General features: G+C 41.8%; 3 protein-coding genes across 3 annotated transcripts in view; 1 reads left to right on the top strand and 2 right to left on the bottom strand.

The window, feature by feature from the left end:
- The window catches only part of LOC306698478 (E3 ubiquitin-protein ligase TRIM21-like), a 281,779-nt gene that overhangs the window by 46,065 nt on the left and 219,110 nt on the right, over positions 1-16,604 (bottom strand). The gene's annotated exons all lie outside the window — the stretch shown is intronic.
- On the bottom strand, positions 1,290-5,047 carry LOC306698514 (serine/threonine-protein kinase pim-3-like; the record flags this gene model as incomplete). Its single annotated transcript, XM_079162834.1, has 6 exons — positions 1,290-2,381; positions 2,495-2,671; positions 2,921-3,284; positions 3,521-3,571; positions 4,406-4,515; positions 4,975-5,047. 6 exons carry the CDS (start codon positions 5,045-5,047, stop codon positions 2,227-2,229), a joined length of 930 nt encoding a protein of 309 aa, XP_079018960.1. The 3' UTR covers positions 1,290-2,226.
- Positions 8,419-9,831, top strand: kbtbd13b (kelch repeat and BTB domain containing 13b; the record flags this gene model as incomplete). The annotated part of the gene is made up of 1 exon (XM_079163455.1): positions 8,419-9,831. The coding sequence occupies one exon, from the start codon at positions 8,419-8,421 to the stop codon at positions 9,829-9,831; it is 1,413 nt and encodes a 470-aa protein (XP_079019581.1).

Here is a 16,604-nt window from a genome sequence, read left to right as displayed (position 1 = left end):
ACGGTGTCGTCTGCATAGAAATTATATTTTGTATTAAAAAGTTTAATTTGCCAGAATTTTCTAAAAACTAAATTGTAAAATAGAAAAATGATCCCTCTTAATCATCTCTTATGATCCACCAGAAGTGTGTGGTGGTGTCTGTGTTTTCTGTTCTTCTTATTTTGCTGTTCGGGACGTTTCTGGGTGTCATGTGTGTCCTCCAGTCAGAGTACTGATCCACATTCAGAGTGAGCAGTGAAGGTTTGAATTCAAGCACCGACTATAACAACCAGCTATTACCACAACACGTGTGCACAACATAATCACAGAAACTGCTGCTTAACATATGAGAGTTTACTTCTTTATTATCACTGATTAAAACCAATAATATAAATCATCACACATCTACGATACAACTACAAGCAGACTACCTAAAAAACAATCACTTGGTGATCTGTGTGTGTGTGTGTGCGCGAACAGAAATATCACTGATTAAATTACTTTTTTATTGTTCTGTATCAAAAATATATACTTTTTTCATTAATGCCCCAAAAATGATTTCATCTTAACACACTATTAACTAGAAGACCATAATATCTTCGGAGTACATTTCACCATTATATCAATTATTGTAATTTATTATATTTTCATGGAGTTTCAAGGATTGTTAAATGGTTATAAATGTGCAATGACCCAATGTTTGTTACAAAAACAGACTGATTACATGCAATTGAATCAATAAATTATAACTTTTTCCAATTCAAATTATTCAGTGATTTCGACATTTGTTTCCTTAATGGGAGACTATGAGACTTCTTGAACACTTGAAATGAGAAACAATGGAAGTTTTGTCTTCCTATAATATTCACTTAGTTATCAATTAAATGGTCACAAAATTAAGTTTGTTCAGGGCGGTCTTAAACAAAGTGTCAAATTCATGTATTTTGCTCCTCTATCAGACTTCATTATTTAAATCTGAGGTGACCATTTATGTATTTTTAGGTAAAAGAGGAAACACGTCACACAGAAAATCAGTTTATATACAAACAAGTTTTATTCAAAAAGTGTCCATGAAAAAATAGTTTGTTTTCCATCAGAATTGTATATTTTAAAACAATAACTAACAGAATCAGAATCTGAGGAATCCTGATTTTATTCCCATTTTCAGGGGGAAAAAAATGACAAAAAGCAAAAATATTTTAGAAAAGTTCAACAACTTAAATAAATAAACAAATGAGGAATGTCTCTTTACTAAAGAAATATAACAGAATGTACAAAATATATAAAAAAATATATACAAATGTAAACAAACGCATACAGTATATTCAAAAATATAATACTGAATATTTGCATTGACTGTGCATTGTATCCCCAGAGACCGAGGGCAGAGAAGAAGTCGTGATGAGATATCGTAGTGTGTCAACACAGAACATTCAACAAACAATCAACCGTCTCCATGAACGCACACTGTAGAAAAATAAAGCTTTACCTGAAGAGGGGAGCAGAGAAAACATAACAGATATTTCCTCATATTAAAAAACATATTTTTGGATCAAGTTCAGTCTGTAGTTTAATGAGGAAAAGTCCTCGCCTGTTTGTAAATCAAACAAAATCTAACACTTCAGTTTGTAGTGAAGAAAAATGCAGTAAAAGTATCAAAAAGTCATGTTTTGGTATCAGAACTGAGACTACAGAGGTCTGCGTGCGTGTGTGTGTGTCTCAAGTGTCCCGCTACGTGAGCACATCTCAATGACATCACCAGGTGGGCGGGGCTTGTTTAGTTCCTCAGAGAACAGGAAAACGTTCCGACATTTTGGGAAATCCCGTTCATCCCTTCTTGCTGAGAGTAAAATGAGAATACCGCCAATCGGTTAGCTTAGCTTAGCATAAAGACTGGAAACCCGACCTATAAAACTAATTACTGCGCCGCATCTCGTTCGTTTAAACTGGACAAACAAAAGAACATTTTCTTTGGAAACTAACTGGATTCTTCTGGGATTGAACCACATTTGTTTCAGGTTAGAATTTTATTATCTGAAGCTCTGATGAACCCTCAACGCCTACAGACCGACTCCCGATCTGCAGCTTCTCAAACTCAAGGCACTCCAAACCAGAACCCCCGACGGGTGTCGAGTCTCTACGAGGAGCTGCTCCTTTCCCCGTGAACAGCAGGGGGCGCTGTGGAGCACACAGAGTCACTCAGAAAGAAAGAAAAAAAACTCTTCCCAGCAGCCAAACGCTGACCAATCAGAGGCTCTGCTGGCTGGGGGAGGAGTCAGATGTGATGGCGTGGAGCATGACGCCGTCGCTGCCCGTCACCCACGGGTGGAGGAGGATCTGCTCCAGGGTCGGCCGGTCAGATGGCTGCTGGCTCAGACACCAGCCAATCAGCTGCTGGCACTCTGAAAATAAACACGAGGTGATGAAGAACACTGATCTCTGGTTTGAGTACAGACGTTTTGTTTAGGCGTTGATGTAAAACCTGGTCGCGTGATCGCGTCACGCTCCGGCTCACCTGAGGAGATGTCTCGTCTGAAGTAGATCCGTCCTCTCAGGATCTCCTCGTCCTGTTCGAAGGGGATGTCCCCGCACACCATGTCGTACAGCAGCACGCCCAGAGACCACACGGTGGCCGAGCGACCGTGGTACCGACGGAACCGGATCCACTCCGGAGGACTGTACACCCGCGTGCCTGGAGGGAGGAGAGTTACATCACTACAGGTACAGCGTGTGTCGGAGAGGAGCAGGAAGTGACGGATCATCATCATCATGCTGGAAAATACTCCCGGAGACGCTGCCGACATTACAGAACTGGTGCATGATGGGAAGGTAGTCACCGACCCAAAACACCTTCAACTTTTCCGATGTTTTAAAACTGTAGATTTTCAGAAACAATTAAGACGTTGCAGCTCTTAAGATTCTCTCAGCTGACCGGACTCACCATCGAACTCGGTGTAGGCCCCGTCATTGAGGAGGGCCCCCGAGCCGAAGTCGATCAGCTTGAGCTGCCCGGTCCTCAGGTCCACCAGCAGGTTCTCGTCCTTGATGTCTCGGTGGACGACGCCGCAGCCGTAGCAGTGACGCACCGCCTCCAGCACCTGCAGGAAGAAGCCGCGCGCCGCCGCCTCGTCCAGCGCACCGCGCTCCGTGATGTAGTCGAACAGGTCCTGACCCGACTCGGGACGCTCCATCACCATCAGCCAGCCGTCCGCCTGCTCCCACCAGCCCAGCAGACGCACCACGCCGCCAAATGCCCCGCCCACTTTCTTCAACAGCACCACCTCCAGAGGAACCACCGCGCCACACTGAGAAAGAATCGGATCATCAGCCCACTGTGCATGTATTAAAATACATTACATATTTGTAATTACTAAATGTGGGACTAATTCGTCTTTTGCGCTTGTAAATAGTGCGTTTTAATTGTTGTTTTCTTGTACACAAGTCTATTTAAGAAAAGGATGAATTAACTAATATAGCAGCTGAAGTGGTAATTACACTGACAGGAAGTTGTTATAAACAGTTATATCTCATGTAGTCTCACCAGAGAGCCCCACTCGGTCACTCTGTCTCTGCACACGTGCTTCACCGCAACCTGCATGTAAACAAACACCATCAACACACGACTCCATAGTTATAACATACAGAAAAGAGGATAGATTATGATTATCTGTAAAACACATAGTAAACAGCCAGAGTACAAACATCTGTCTGTTAACAGTTACATAAAGCTCTTTGTTTTTCTTTAATATTGAATTAAAAAGTATTTCCCCACCAGGTTTTGGTAATTTTATAAAAATATTATCAAATCGTGTAACTATTTCCGTTTCCTCAAAGAGAATAAAGCAAAGTAACAAGATTGATTTTCAATATAAGAGGAAGTTTAAGCTTCACAGACCACGTTTCTTTGTGAAAACAAAGACCACATGCCAGGCAGACCCGGGACCATCAAGCTACACAGCTGACACGAGTGAAACCGGAAGTATAGTGGAATAGTCACTGCCTTCCAAATAAAAGCACAAAGTCATACCATAATGTCCGGTTGGTTTTCACACACACACACACACACACACACGGGAATTTACCTTTTGGTTCTGAACAATAAATATGTTAATAGAAAATTAAATGAAATACCGCAAACCTCAATGAATATGTATAAAGGGAAATAAGAAGGTGGAATATGGGAAAATAATAATATATGTAAAATATATCTGTTAGGTACAATAGCTGGGATAATCGGAAGATGTTTTAATTTACAATCAAAATAACTTTTACTAATATTTGTTTTAATACTTTAGTGCAGCTTTTATTTTGACGGCATACACCGGAAGCCCAGCTGCCTGCAGTGTGTGTAGCTTGACGCGTGCTCGCCCAGCAACGGCCATGTGCTGAGGGACCAAAACAAAGCGGCTCTGCGCGCTCTTCTTACCGGCAGCCCGTCGGAGAGGCGCACGGCCGAGTAGACGGTGCCGAACCCCCCGCTGCCGAGCACCGAGCCCAGTCGGTACAGCTTCTCAAACGGCTGCTTCTCCGCTTTGACTAAAAATAAAGACAAACAAAGAGGTTATACACACAGAGCCAAATGTCCTCAGATGACCCCCGTTGTTTTGTGTCGTTTAAAAATGGCGGACTGTCGGCACCATCACCTCCAATTTTAAACGATGTAAACTGAGATTTCAGTTTTAACAAACATATACCGTGTTATAACGAGTTACAGGTGTTATAACGAGATAATTACACATTATTGGCCACAACACCTGGCTTTCAAAATGGCCCCAGACTGTTTTCATTTTAAGGTCACGCTGAAGCACACATCCAGTCTGGGTTCAAAAATGTATGAATTTAAATTAAAATAGTGATTTACTCTGTGAAACTACCAGATGTAATCTAGTTTTAACGTCTATGATGTGAACACGTGATGCCCGGAAGACATCGGATGAGTTAATTTTAACACATTTTGAATTTAAGATGTTTTCTTTAGTCAGTTAGGACCGTTACCTTGATGCAGCTTCGCCGGCACATCCATGCTGGACGAGATGTGAGAGAAGGAGCCCAGCTTAGAGAGCAGCATGCTGCTCGTGGCTTCTCCCAGAAATACTAATGAAAATATCAGCGTATTAACTAACAAAATGAGACGGTTACACGTCAAATATCCATCGGTAATCCGGTCGAGACCAGTCAGACAGAATCAGCATGCACACAGAAAGCGCGCCACTGGCCACCACCACTATTTACAAAGATCAGACAGATCCTTCCGCCATGGCTGAACGTTGGACTAAAACCCACAGAACCTTCCGCTTCATAACCGAACTAACACATGTGATATCTCGTGATCTAACGAGTAATATCGGCTCGTGACGAATTTAAAAGTCAGTCACGTGAAAATTCAACCTTAAGCCAATGACTAAGTAGGAGGACTATTTTTACGTAGTAGGACAAGGCGCAGGGATTCAGAGACGAGGTCGCCTCGGCAGTGCTGCGGCCCATGCTTCAAAATAATCACTTATGTAAAATAATATTTAAAACAAAATAATATTTAAAACAATTTGATGTATAAGAACAACAATTTCAATAATATAAAGATGTGATTATTATTATAAATAGTTAATTTAGTAACATACATACATTTATGTGACATATTCTCATTGTTTACATTCTGGTGAACCCGTTGCCCTCATCTGCAGAGTGTTTACTACATTTCCCAGAATGCCTTGCAAAAACACCAGAGTCACATGCGTGAGACCGAGTAAAATGTGTAGTTGTCTGTGTTATCACTCATGTTCTCCTGCATACTCTCTCTTATTATTATTCTGTCTTTTTCGACTCAAAAATGATTAATGCTACAAATACTGTTCATATTTCTACACATGAATAAACAGTTTCTTGCATTTTCATAAAACCTGAATACATTTTTGTGTGTGTTTGTGTCACATGATACATGTGAGTCTAATATTCTCTATCTTGTAACTCTGCTTTTGGTCTCCACCACCTCCTGATGGAAATATCTCTCTTCAGAGTCTAAAAGCTCCATAAAGTTCACCAATATGATAATTTTCCAATCCCATAAATATACATTATATATATGATTAAATACAGTACAAAATCATCACTTATCAACTCCATATGAGCTCATTATGATATCTAATCCTGTGGTGACTGGGGTGGCAACCCGGAGGCAGCGGAAACAAATTTGGACCACAACATGAACATATTATCACCTTTTAAGCGTATATATTGAACTTGCAAACGGTTGTTTATTTCCACATCCAGCAGTTACAAGAGTAACAGGATTATACACCTGGAGTCTTTGTGTCGCCTGATAAATGGAAGTCCAATATTCTCTCGCTTTTAGCTCCTTTTTTGGTCTCCACCACTAGCTGCTAAGAACTCCATTATGTTCACCAGGTCGTCTCTGACTGCGTCTGTTTGTCTGCTGCTGAGCAGATAGTGGACAGATAAAATAGTATTCAATTAAATAACGTATTTACACCCCCTTTTTTCCCCACATAATATATTGTATTTCTGCTTGGCGTGAACAACACCTTGCAGCATTACGATGCATTTGTCTTTGCTCCTATAATTTACTCCCCTCTGCCTGCTCACAAACTGCTGGAGCCGGTGGGATAGTGTTGAGCTGAGGAGGCAGTGGACGGGTCACATGACCTGGTGTATTGTTGGCCGACAGAGCCCAAATGTAGGTCAGCCCCTCCTCCACTTCACTGTAAGTGAATGTAAAGATACTCACGGACAGAAAACAGATGTGAAGACGCAAACAAAGAGATGCTGTTGTTTTTCAAACTGATCTGAGCTCAAAGCCTCTCACAGAGTTGGACATCCTTCTAATCACATCGCTGTTCACTCACCGGCCCTGAAGCCGCTTAAGAAAGTCTAATTTCTTTATGTGTTTATCACAGAGGAATTTTACGACTTTACACACTACATTGTATCGTTTTATTTGCTCTAATCTGGTATTTATATGTTGAATTTGTCACGATTAATGACCCGTCAACTCATTTAAGTGCTGCACCTTAAATAAATAGTAGTTAGTTGACATTTTTAGGAAATTTGTTTCATATTCAAGGACTTTAAAGGAACTGGTTGGGAATTTATAATTTTTTTGTCTTTACATCTAACTCTCAGTAGGTAGATGTAAAGACAGAGAGTTAGATGAGAGGATTGATTCCAGTTTGGTGTCTTAAATATAAGGGTACATTCGCTTAGCTTAGCAAAAACACTAGCGACAGGGGGAAACAGCTAGCCTGGCTCTGGCCAAAGGTATTAAAATCCACAGGCACAGCTGTTCACCCTTGTTTCCAATCTTTATGCTAAGCTATGCTAACCGGCTGTGGGATGTACCTATGTATCTATCATACAGACACAAGGGTGGTATGGTTTGGTAACTGTTCCAATATTTTCTGCAAGTTTTATTTCCCAACATGACCGTCTGAATGTCTATTCAAATCCCTTCCTACAAGAAATATAATTTTGGTAGAAAGGTAATTGTCTTTAAATATATGGAGACTTAAAAAAAATGGGAATCTGCCATGTGTTCGTTTTTTAATTGTAGATTGCTAAATGCCCACATTTTACAAATAAATTACAGAATACTGAGACCTCAGTGTCCTCTGGTCTTGACCAATAGGCTACTGTAAAGATCGTTTTCATTGGGACTGTTGCGTCCAGAACCTCTCAGCACTGTGGAAGGCCGCATGTTGAAAAGCAGCCCTCAGAGGAGAAGAAGCCGTGGGCCATGCCTTTGGTTCTGTTCTTCACACCTAGACCAGCCAGCTTAGGTTCCAACTCCGGCTGGCAGACACCTCCTTACATTCTTGGGGCCAGTTCCTTTGTTTGGTTCGCCAAACCCCCTCTTCCAGTACACTCCTCACCCCCTCCTCTTACAGCATGAAATTACCTCTAATGATGACATGACTTCTTGGTCTAAACTCTTCGCTTTCAAACTTAAATCCTTCACAGACGATCTAATACAAAAAGTAGTTCCAGTGAGAAAAGTTTACAATAAAGTCGTGTATATTGTTTCTTAAAGGAGATTTTTATTTTGATGCTTAAAAATTCTCTTCACTTCCGTTGTATTTTGGTAAAAGCAAACTCTCTTCCAACACGAATCAAACGACCAACGAATACGAATACGAATACGAATACCACCACATTTAAGTGATGAAATGCATTCTGGTGTTTTGGTTGAACTGATCCTGTAAGTGTGCAGCAGCAGATATCACCGACCATGTGTTCACATGTTGCCCACGACATGAAATGTGACTCATGTCATTTGTTCTCTTCTATTTTTATCTGCATCTATTTTGGAACGCTGTGAAAGAACAGAGAGTGAAGCAGCTTTGTACCGAGTCACTTCTCTACAGGACTTCTGGCAACGCTTCAGCTTCTGCTTTCATTTTCACGGAGCGTCACCGTCAGAGAATAGCGATGTCAGCCGAGGACGGCAGCACCTGTGGCGGTGAAGACGAAAGATATCCGCCATGTTGCTCCTCGGCTAAGCTAACTATCGTGGTCGGAGACACTCACTTCTCCGAGGAGAAGACGTTTCTTGTTCAGAGCTGTGGCTATTTCCGAGCTCTGTATCGCTCCGGGATGAAGGAGTGTCGGCAGGAAGAGATCCACCTCAAGTCTCTGCGCGCTCGAGGTTTCCTCATCGCCTTGGCGGTGTTGCGAGGTGAGATTCCCGACCTGGACGGCGACGACATCGTCGAGGCCATCGAATGCGCCGCTTTCTTGCAGGTGGCACCGCTCGCCAAGCATCTCGTGGACCTCATTGACTCGGACAACTGTTTGCTGATGTATCACACCGCTGCGACGTTTGGCCTCATGGATCTGTACCACGCCGCCGCGCTGTTCATCCGAGACATGTACGCCGATCTGGAGGTGGAGGTTCGGAAATCCTTGACGCCAGAGCTGATCTCCTACGTGGAGTCTTTGACCCCGAGGGCTTTCGTGGCTGTGGGCGCTCATGTGACCTGTGGCGTGGATGAAACGGTGCACGCCGCCTCCAGGACGGTCTGCTACCTGGATGACACCGGTAACAGTTGGAAAGTATTGACAGATCTTCCGCCAGAGGCCAGCACCTCCATGGCCGGAGTCACCGTTTTAGACAACAGACTTTACATCGTCGGGGGAGTTCATGCACTTCACAAACAAGTCGTGGACTCTTGTTTCTGCTACAGCGTCGAAAACAACAGCTGGAGCCGGATCCCCAGTCCGGCACAGCTGCGATACAACCTCAGCCTCGTGGGCGTAGACGGACGTCTTTACGCCATCGGAGGAGAGTACGAGCGGACGTTGATGTCATCCGTGGAAACGTACGACGTAGAGACCGGGAGGTGGGGGTTTGCCGCTCACTTACCTCGACCGGCGGCGGGAGCGGCGTGCACCAAAGCCATGGGCAGGATATTTGTGTGCTTATGGAAGCCGATGGAGACCACGGAGATCTACGAATACGTCTCGGGGTCGGACGAGTGGCGGCTGGTTACCACGCTGATCAGACGCCAGAGCTACGGCCACTGCATGGTCGGCCACAGGGACGACCTGTACGTGGTGAGAAACGGGCCGTCGGACGACTTCCTGAGATGCCTCATGGACTGTTACAATCTGAACTCGGGCCAGTGGTCGTCTCTGCCCGGACACTTCGCCAACAGCAAAGGCTCGCTGTTCACGGCGGTGGTGAGAGGCGACTCGGTGCTCACGCTCAACAGGAGCGAGACTCGGGAGTTCGCCGTCGATGGTAAAACCTGGAAGCCCCGACGGCAGATGAAAGGTTTCCCCAGAAGTGGATCCGTGTGGACGTTTCTGCTCCGGCTGCCCGACGCTCTCAAGCTGCAGTAACGGCTCCACTTGCTCTGGGATCTATTGGACTGTCGACGTGTATTTTCTACAGCTCTGTGCTAAATACAAACAATAACTGCTGTTTATTATTCATTACGGTCTTTGTAACGTCCGTCATTTCTCTTTGTGGTAATAAAGTGTTTTCTGAGATCATGGGAACACGGTGGCAACAATAAATAAGAGGTTTAGTTCTGCTGCGAGTAGTGTTTGTTGTAGTGCTTCCCTTCAGGGTCTGGGTTCAGGGTAAGGCTGGGTTTAAGTTAGAGTAAAGGGAAATACAAAATGATCGGGAAAGAGACGTGGACACAACAGAGACCCTGTTAACTTGTTATTTCAAGTGTCTCGTATTCGGACAAAAGCCAGATGCATTGTGACACGTTTTGGTTTACACTCAGCCACATACATGCGTCTCTGTTGGCCGGATACCGCTTACCTCTGAGCTGAGTGATCCTGTGATTGGTTGGAGGTATAGATTGGACGTAGTGACAGTTGGGAGGAGTACAGATACATGGGTGGATCACGAGACAATGGGGCCCTGGGCACAGACGTGCAAAGGGCCCCATCACCTCTTCTACACATAGGAGCAAGACACACATCATTTATAGTTGTCTGGACTCTTTTTGTGGTTATTTTGCGTCTTTATGTTTTGGGTTTATGTCACTTTGTAATTGTTTTGGTCTTTTTGTCGCTATTTTGTTGTCTGTAGTTGTTTTGCTCTTTTTCCATGACTTGTGTCTCTTTGTAGTCATTCTGTCTCTTTGTATGTGTTTTTCTCTCTTTGTGGTAATCTGTTTGTGTCTGTGGTTGTTTTGTCTCTTTGTAGTTGTGTTGATATTTTACATTATGGCCAGTTAAAAAGCTAAATGATATTTTGTCCATCTAAAACTAAATGAATTTATAAAGCTGTCATTTATATAAAAATAAGTAATTTAAAGGGGTTTTAACAGATACAACAGACTTTATGAGAGTATTTGTATGACTCCATCATCCTCAGGATCTGTTTAATAAACGTCTGATCGTCTCAGTCGGAGTGTCTCTCAGTGCTGCTGGCTCCATGTGAACTGCAGTGTTTGTCCTCACACAGAGCTTCTGTTTCCTGCGTCCAGCCTCGGTTTCCTGTTGGCACAGAGCGACGATGATGATGGAGGTTAACGACAGGCAGAGCCAGGCACCACGGGCAGCCCGGGCGGGGCAGCTGGCTGCGAGGGGGCCGAGGTCAGGCCGGGACACGGCGATGCCCTCCACAACCTGCGAGCTCGAGTCTGGGACCGAAGCCAGGAAGCAGAGCTCCGAATCAGTGATGGATGAGCTTCTCTCTGCGGACATTAATCAGGTTATCAGTCCGACCGCATGATGGGAGCTGTACGCTTCGCTGCCTTTCACTGTTAAAACTCACTTTAGATGATCTGTGTTTGTCAAAACATGCTCGGTCCTCAAACAAAAGGTCTGAAGATCTGAGGCTGCAGAGACATTTTTTAAATCAAAACTTATCTTATTCTTAATAATGCTACCACATTGTTTTATGTCCAGCATGTCTTATCTGTTTTAATAATAATATTAAAACTACTATTATTATTAATAGTAATAAGTATTATTGTTGTGTATTTTATTCCCTTTGATTTGCCAAATTGCACTCCTGTGTTTTAATCCCTGTTCACTCACGTAAACACTTTGTTTTGAAAAGTGTTTTGTAGATAAAGTTTATTATTTTTGTGATTATTATTATTATGTTTGTTGTTGTTGTTTGTATTGGCTCCATATGTTCCCTATAGTGGTAAGTACATGTAGTCAAGTACTGCACTTAAGTACAGTTGTGTGGTACTTGTACTCGACTCCAGGACATCTCGGAGGTAAATATACTTTTTAATTCACTCCATTGATCTGACAGCTTTAGTAACTAGTTACTTTAGCAGAGTAACTTTCTACCACTGGTGTTATTATTGGAGAGATTTTGCCTCCAGTGTGTTTAAACTGCTGTCAGATTCCTCCCACTCTGAATTACAACCAGGAGGTGGATGTGAACAGTTAATCTCTCACTAAATACTGTGAATTCAACCTCACACGAACAGACTGTTGGTCTCGATAATGTTGTGAGGAGACCACGTACGCGAGGTCTACAAAGGCCCCCTCACTCCTCTAAAACACAGAGATTCTTTGTGTCCAGCCTCACAACAGGAAGTGAGGGTGATGTTTTGCTCTTCTTCCTTTATTTTTCCTGGCTGTCAGATAACGGCTTTGAAGAACATTGTGATTGGCTGACGAACAGGCACAGAGAGTGAAGTTGTTTTGACTGCAGGTCAGCGAGGTGACACGCGCTCTATGACCTCCGTGTTTACACGCGGTGTGTTTTCATCCAACGAGCACTGCAGAGGAACTAGGTCAGTCTAAAAACAGCCTTTACACACACACACACACACGCACACACACACACACACACACACACACACTGGGTTTGAAGCGAAGCGGTGATGTCATTGTTGCCGTGATTCCTCATGATGTCTCAGGTTTCCCCTCGTCACTGTGAAACTAAATATTATTCAATCTTCATCCCGTCATGTGACGTTTCATTTCACAAGACAAAGAACAAACCCTTTAAAAACATCTTCCCTTGTTAATAAATTAAGTAAAATACAATAATTTGTATTTTACAAATTCCAGTTATGAACAATTTAAGTTAAGATATACAAGCGGTTCAAATTAAGTCGATATTTAAGAGGTAAATTACTTTTTGTTCGTTGCGTCCTAAAATCTGCAGCAGCACCAGTTCAATCTATTTATTAATGTGTAAACCGATTGTAATCAGATATATTCAGGTTTTATTTTTGAAGATTATCTGTGTGATTAAAGGGGTTACAAGTTAAACCAGATAACATGAACGCCATGCCTGAATTTAAAATTTAAAATCCTCTTAAATGAGCAAATAAAACATTAATAATAGTATTTCTTACTGTACATTATTTGTATTTATGTATCAGCCCCCTAAAATCTCATTATTATTCATTCTTTTTATTAATCAGTACATTATTTTTGAATTTTTTGATTTTAAAATGAAGGGATTCCGTCTCATAATGTTTAGTTTATGGTGAGGAAACTCCGACTGGAGGAAAGGGCCGTGTGGTAGATACAGGAAGTCATGAAGTCATAATTAAAGGTTGCAACAGTTTTCATGTAATTAGAGGAGATTTTGTCAGCTCATCAGGAGATACATCCCCCCACCAGCGTCTCCTCTTCACAGCCTCCATCACAAAGACGAGCGTTGTCTCCTCATCACCAGAGTTCAGACTTTAAATGGTCGTCTCTCTCAGCGGAGGAAAAGGAGCCTATTTATAGAGCGAAGCAACACAAAGTTAGTCTTCTTTGAACAGACGTGGCATTAAGGAGCCTCAATGGGGCGTGAACTGGTGGAAGAACTCTTCAGACCTTTTACTTCAGTAAAAATAGCAATTAGCTAAAAAAGTAGCGAGGACAAGTTACATTCCTGCATTCAAAATTAAACTTCAGTAAAAAATGTATCAAAAGTAAATAGCAATGCTATTGTTTTTTTGTACCATATTATCCAATTATTATTATCCCAGAACATCATTGGTACCCGTCTCATCAGTGATATCGGTGACAAGAGGAGCCCGCGGATGATACTTTTTTTGTGGAAGTGAAAAGTGGATTTTTTTGAATTTCCAGGATAGAGGCAATTCAGTCAAAATCCAGATGTTAAGTTTACACTTTAAGTTAAAGTATTTACCAATGTGTGTGTGTGTGTGTGTCTGTGTGTGTGTGTGTGTGTGCTGGGAATTACCATCGCTCACAGCAGTAAAAAAGAGTCTTAAACTGGTTGTTAAACCTTTCACAGCAGAAAAACAGTCGGAGTTGATAAATAGAAAAGTCTATTTTTGTTCTGCTGTCGGCCCGTGTAGGAGAGGTGCTGAAGGCTTATTGATCTTATTGCTTATTGATCTTATTGCTTATTGATCTTATTGCTTATTGATCTTATTGCTTGGGGAATTATTTGCTTTTTTGGTGGAGAAAATTAGATCAATGGATCTATTTCACTCTCACATCTGTTAAACTATGAAGCTAAAACTAGCAGATGGTTAGCTTAGCACAAAAGCAGGGGGAAACAGCTAGCCTGGTTCCGTCACCCAAAAAAAACACTGAAATATTTTGGATCATATTTTATGAATCAAACCTCTTTCTTTATGTTGTCCTGATGATTTCTTTCACTTTGATGTTTTGGTTTGTGGTCTTTGCGCTCCTTAAACCCTTTGTCACCAATTGTAATAAAGTACTTTAAGAAAACAAAGGTTGCTATCGCTTCAATGTTTGGGTGTCAGCGGACTGTAGCGAATTATCTCTCTGCGAGTTGATTTTCATTGAAATGAAGTGAAACAAACGACTTCTTGGCAGGAAGGAAATCAACCAACAAACGGATGATTTGGAAAATAAAGGAAAGTACACAGGAATGGTTCTAAAACCGGCATAATTGTCGTACATGTTTTTAACCATTTCACACTTTATTAAAATGTTTCCTCAGATTACTCAAATCTCAATCAAAACACACAGGCGGCCTCAGTCCTGATGGAAACATGTGTCTCCCTCCTTTGTGTCTCTTTGTTGTGAATGAGCCCCCCCCCCCCTTCCCCTCCTCCCCCCTAACCTCCACCAGCTCCCCCTTTCACCCCCCCCCCTCCCCCGTCAGAATAAGAAGACAATGATGTGTGACACCCATGAATATTAAATGTACGAAGACATTCTAAAGCAGCTGAGTGTTTCAGTCCGCTTCCCCTTAACCAGTCACAGTGATTTAATGTGTGTGTGTGTGAGTGTGAGACAGCCGGGGAGGCGGCGAGGAGGCGTGGCTCGCCAGCCGACCTTTGACCTCTTAACTGGTCTCCATATGGGGTTTTTTTCACATTTTATTTATTAGCACGATTAGCGTCGTAGCGGCTGCTGTTAGCTGTTTTAAAGAAGAGCTGCTCTGATCTACAGACTCTTATCTCTGATATCAGTGGATCAGCAGATCTGGTCTTGAAAACACTACTGTACAATATGTATATATACAAATACATATATATACATATATATATATGTATATATATGTACATGAATTTGCAATAATCTACTTAAGGTGTTTTAAAACTCTTATCAAGATCTCCTGATACTGATTTCTCATTTATAATTCAATCACTAAAGAGCTGACTTTGGCCCATTTAATATTAAAACATAATTCATTTTTCTTTGACGGATGATTGACACGACTGTAGTTCTAATAGTTTATTTCTCTTCATCCCATGTTGAAAGTTGAGCAGCGTGTCGTTCTGTGTTAAACAGCATCAGATCTTAATTAGAAGAACTAAATGAAAATCAGACTGCAGGCTTATTTACATCTGATATTTTCAAATAACAAAGCTTGTGTATGGGTTCTAATTTTAATCTAAAATATAAAATCCCAACCTGTTTTGCATTGGAGAACGTCAACATAGCGAGGACAACTCAGTAGTTAGTCGTCATAATAGTGTTAAAAAGGCCTTGAAATGGCAGATTGGATTTCCTAAAATGTGTGAGTGTTCCTTAAGAAAGTGAAACGCAGAGGTTCCACATGAATGACAAGAACCGGTAGAACCAGAGAAACCCTGGAACAGGTTACATGTTTCAGCTCCTCATAAAGTCACAGGGGCCCCGAGGGACAGACGGACGACAACCAGCCGACGACACTTTGTTGTTGTGCACTCAGTTGGTTAACAGCAACCCCCCCCCCTCCTCACCTCCTCATTCTCTTCAGAGGTCAGAGGTCGGAGGTCGGAGGGTGTGCGGGGTCTTCTGGAGACAGAGGACTGACTGTGCCTTTATTACTACCAGCATCATGAAGTCAAACGTATTATTATTTGTTCAGATTTAGCATTTTATTCTTTTGTTTTCTGTTAATTACGGTGTCTAATATTGAGTATTCATATTTATTCCTTGAGTTCTTAATTAGTTTCATGACACACATTGGTTGATATCAGTCAAAAACACTAATTCTCCTCAGAAATCATTAAAATGTCACTTTGTTAAAAAACAATGTGACATTTGTTTGTTTTAGAGTTTTGATGAAAACAGTAAAACACACAATCATTTCCCCTCTATGATAAACTACACTTATCAAATAAATCACAATATCTTCAAGATTGATAATTGTTTTTGTTTTTATAAGTTGGTTTATTTTATATTCATTATCTCACTTCTATAACATTTCCGGTCTTAAGAAGAAAAGTAGCGGCGCAGCAGAACCAGAGATACCCTCCTTAATCTCATGCCTTCTTCTTCTTCTCCGTCAAAACCTGGCGCCTGCGTTACCCATGATGCAACTCGTCCACTCGACAGCTGGGAAGGAGGGAGCTTCCGGTCCGTTTGGTTGCTAGTGGCGACTAGCCTTTAGCTTAATTAAATGAAAAAAGAAGAATACAAAATAAACTCTTTTCTTTATTATTTTATTATTTTCAAACGTATAATCATAATCCGAATCCCCACCCTCACGGCTTATTTCTGTCAAATCATCGAGTGTTTGAGTCTCTCGCAGACATTTTAAGCCCTTTAATTAACATTAGATGCAGACTTTACCCACAATTCATTGCGATGTGACGACACGGGGTAACCAGTGTTTAAAAAAAGGTAAACAAAGAGGACAACACGTGTGTTCAGTCTGTATTTCCATTTATACAGTAACATTAAGCATCACAGATGGAACAAAACAAAAGACACATTATCAGAGCATATTTATTTATTATCAAATATTTGAT

This window comes from Pholis gunnellus, assembly GCF_910591455.1.
Source record: "Pholis gunnellus genome assembly, chromosome: 7".
In the NCBI taxonomy this organism is placed as follows: Eukaryota; Metazoa; Chordata; class Actinopteri; order Perciformes; family Pholidae; genus Pholis; species Pholis gunnellus.
This window is presented reverse-complemented; position numbering and strand designations above follow the sequence as displayed.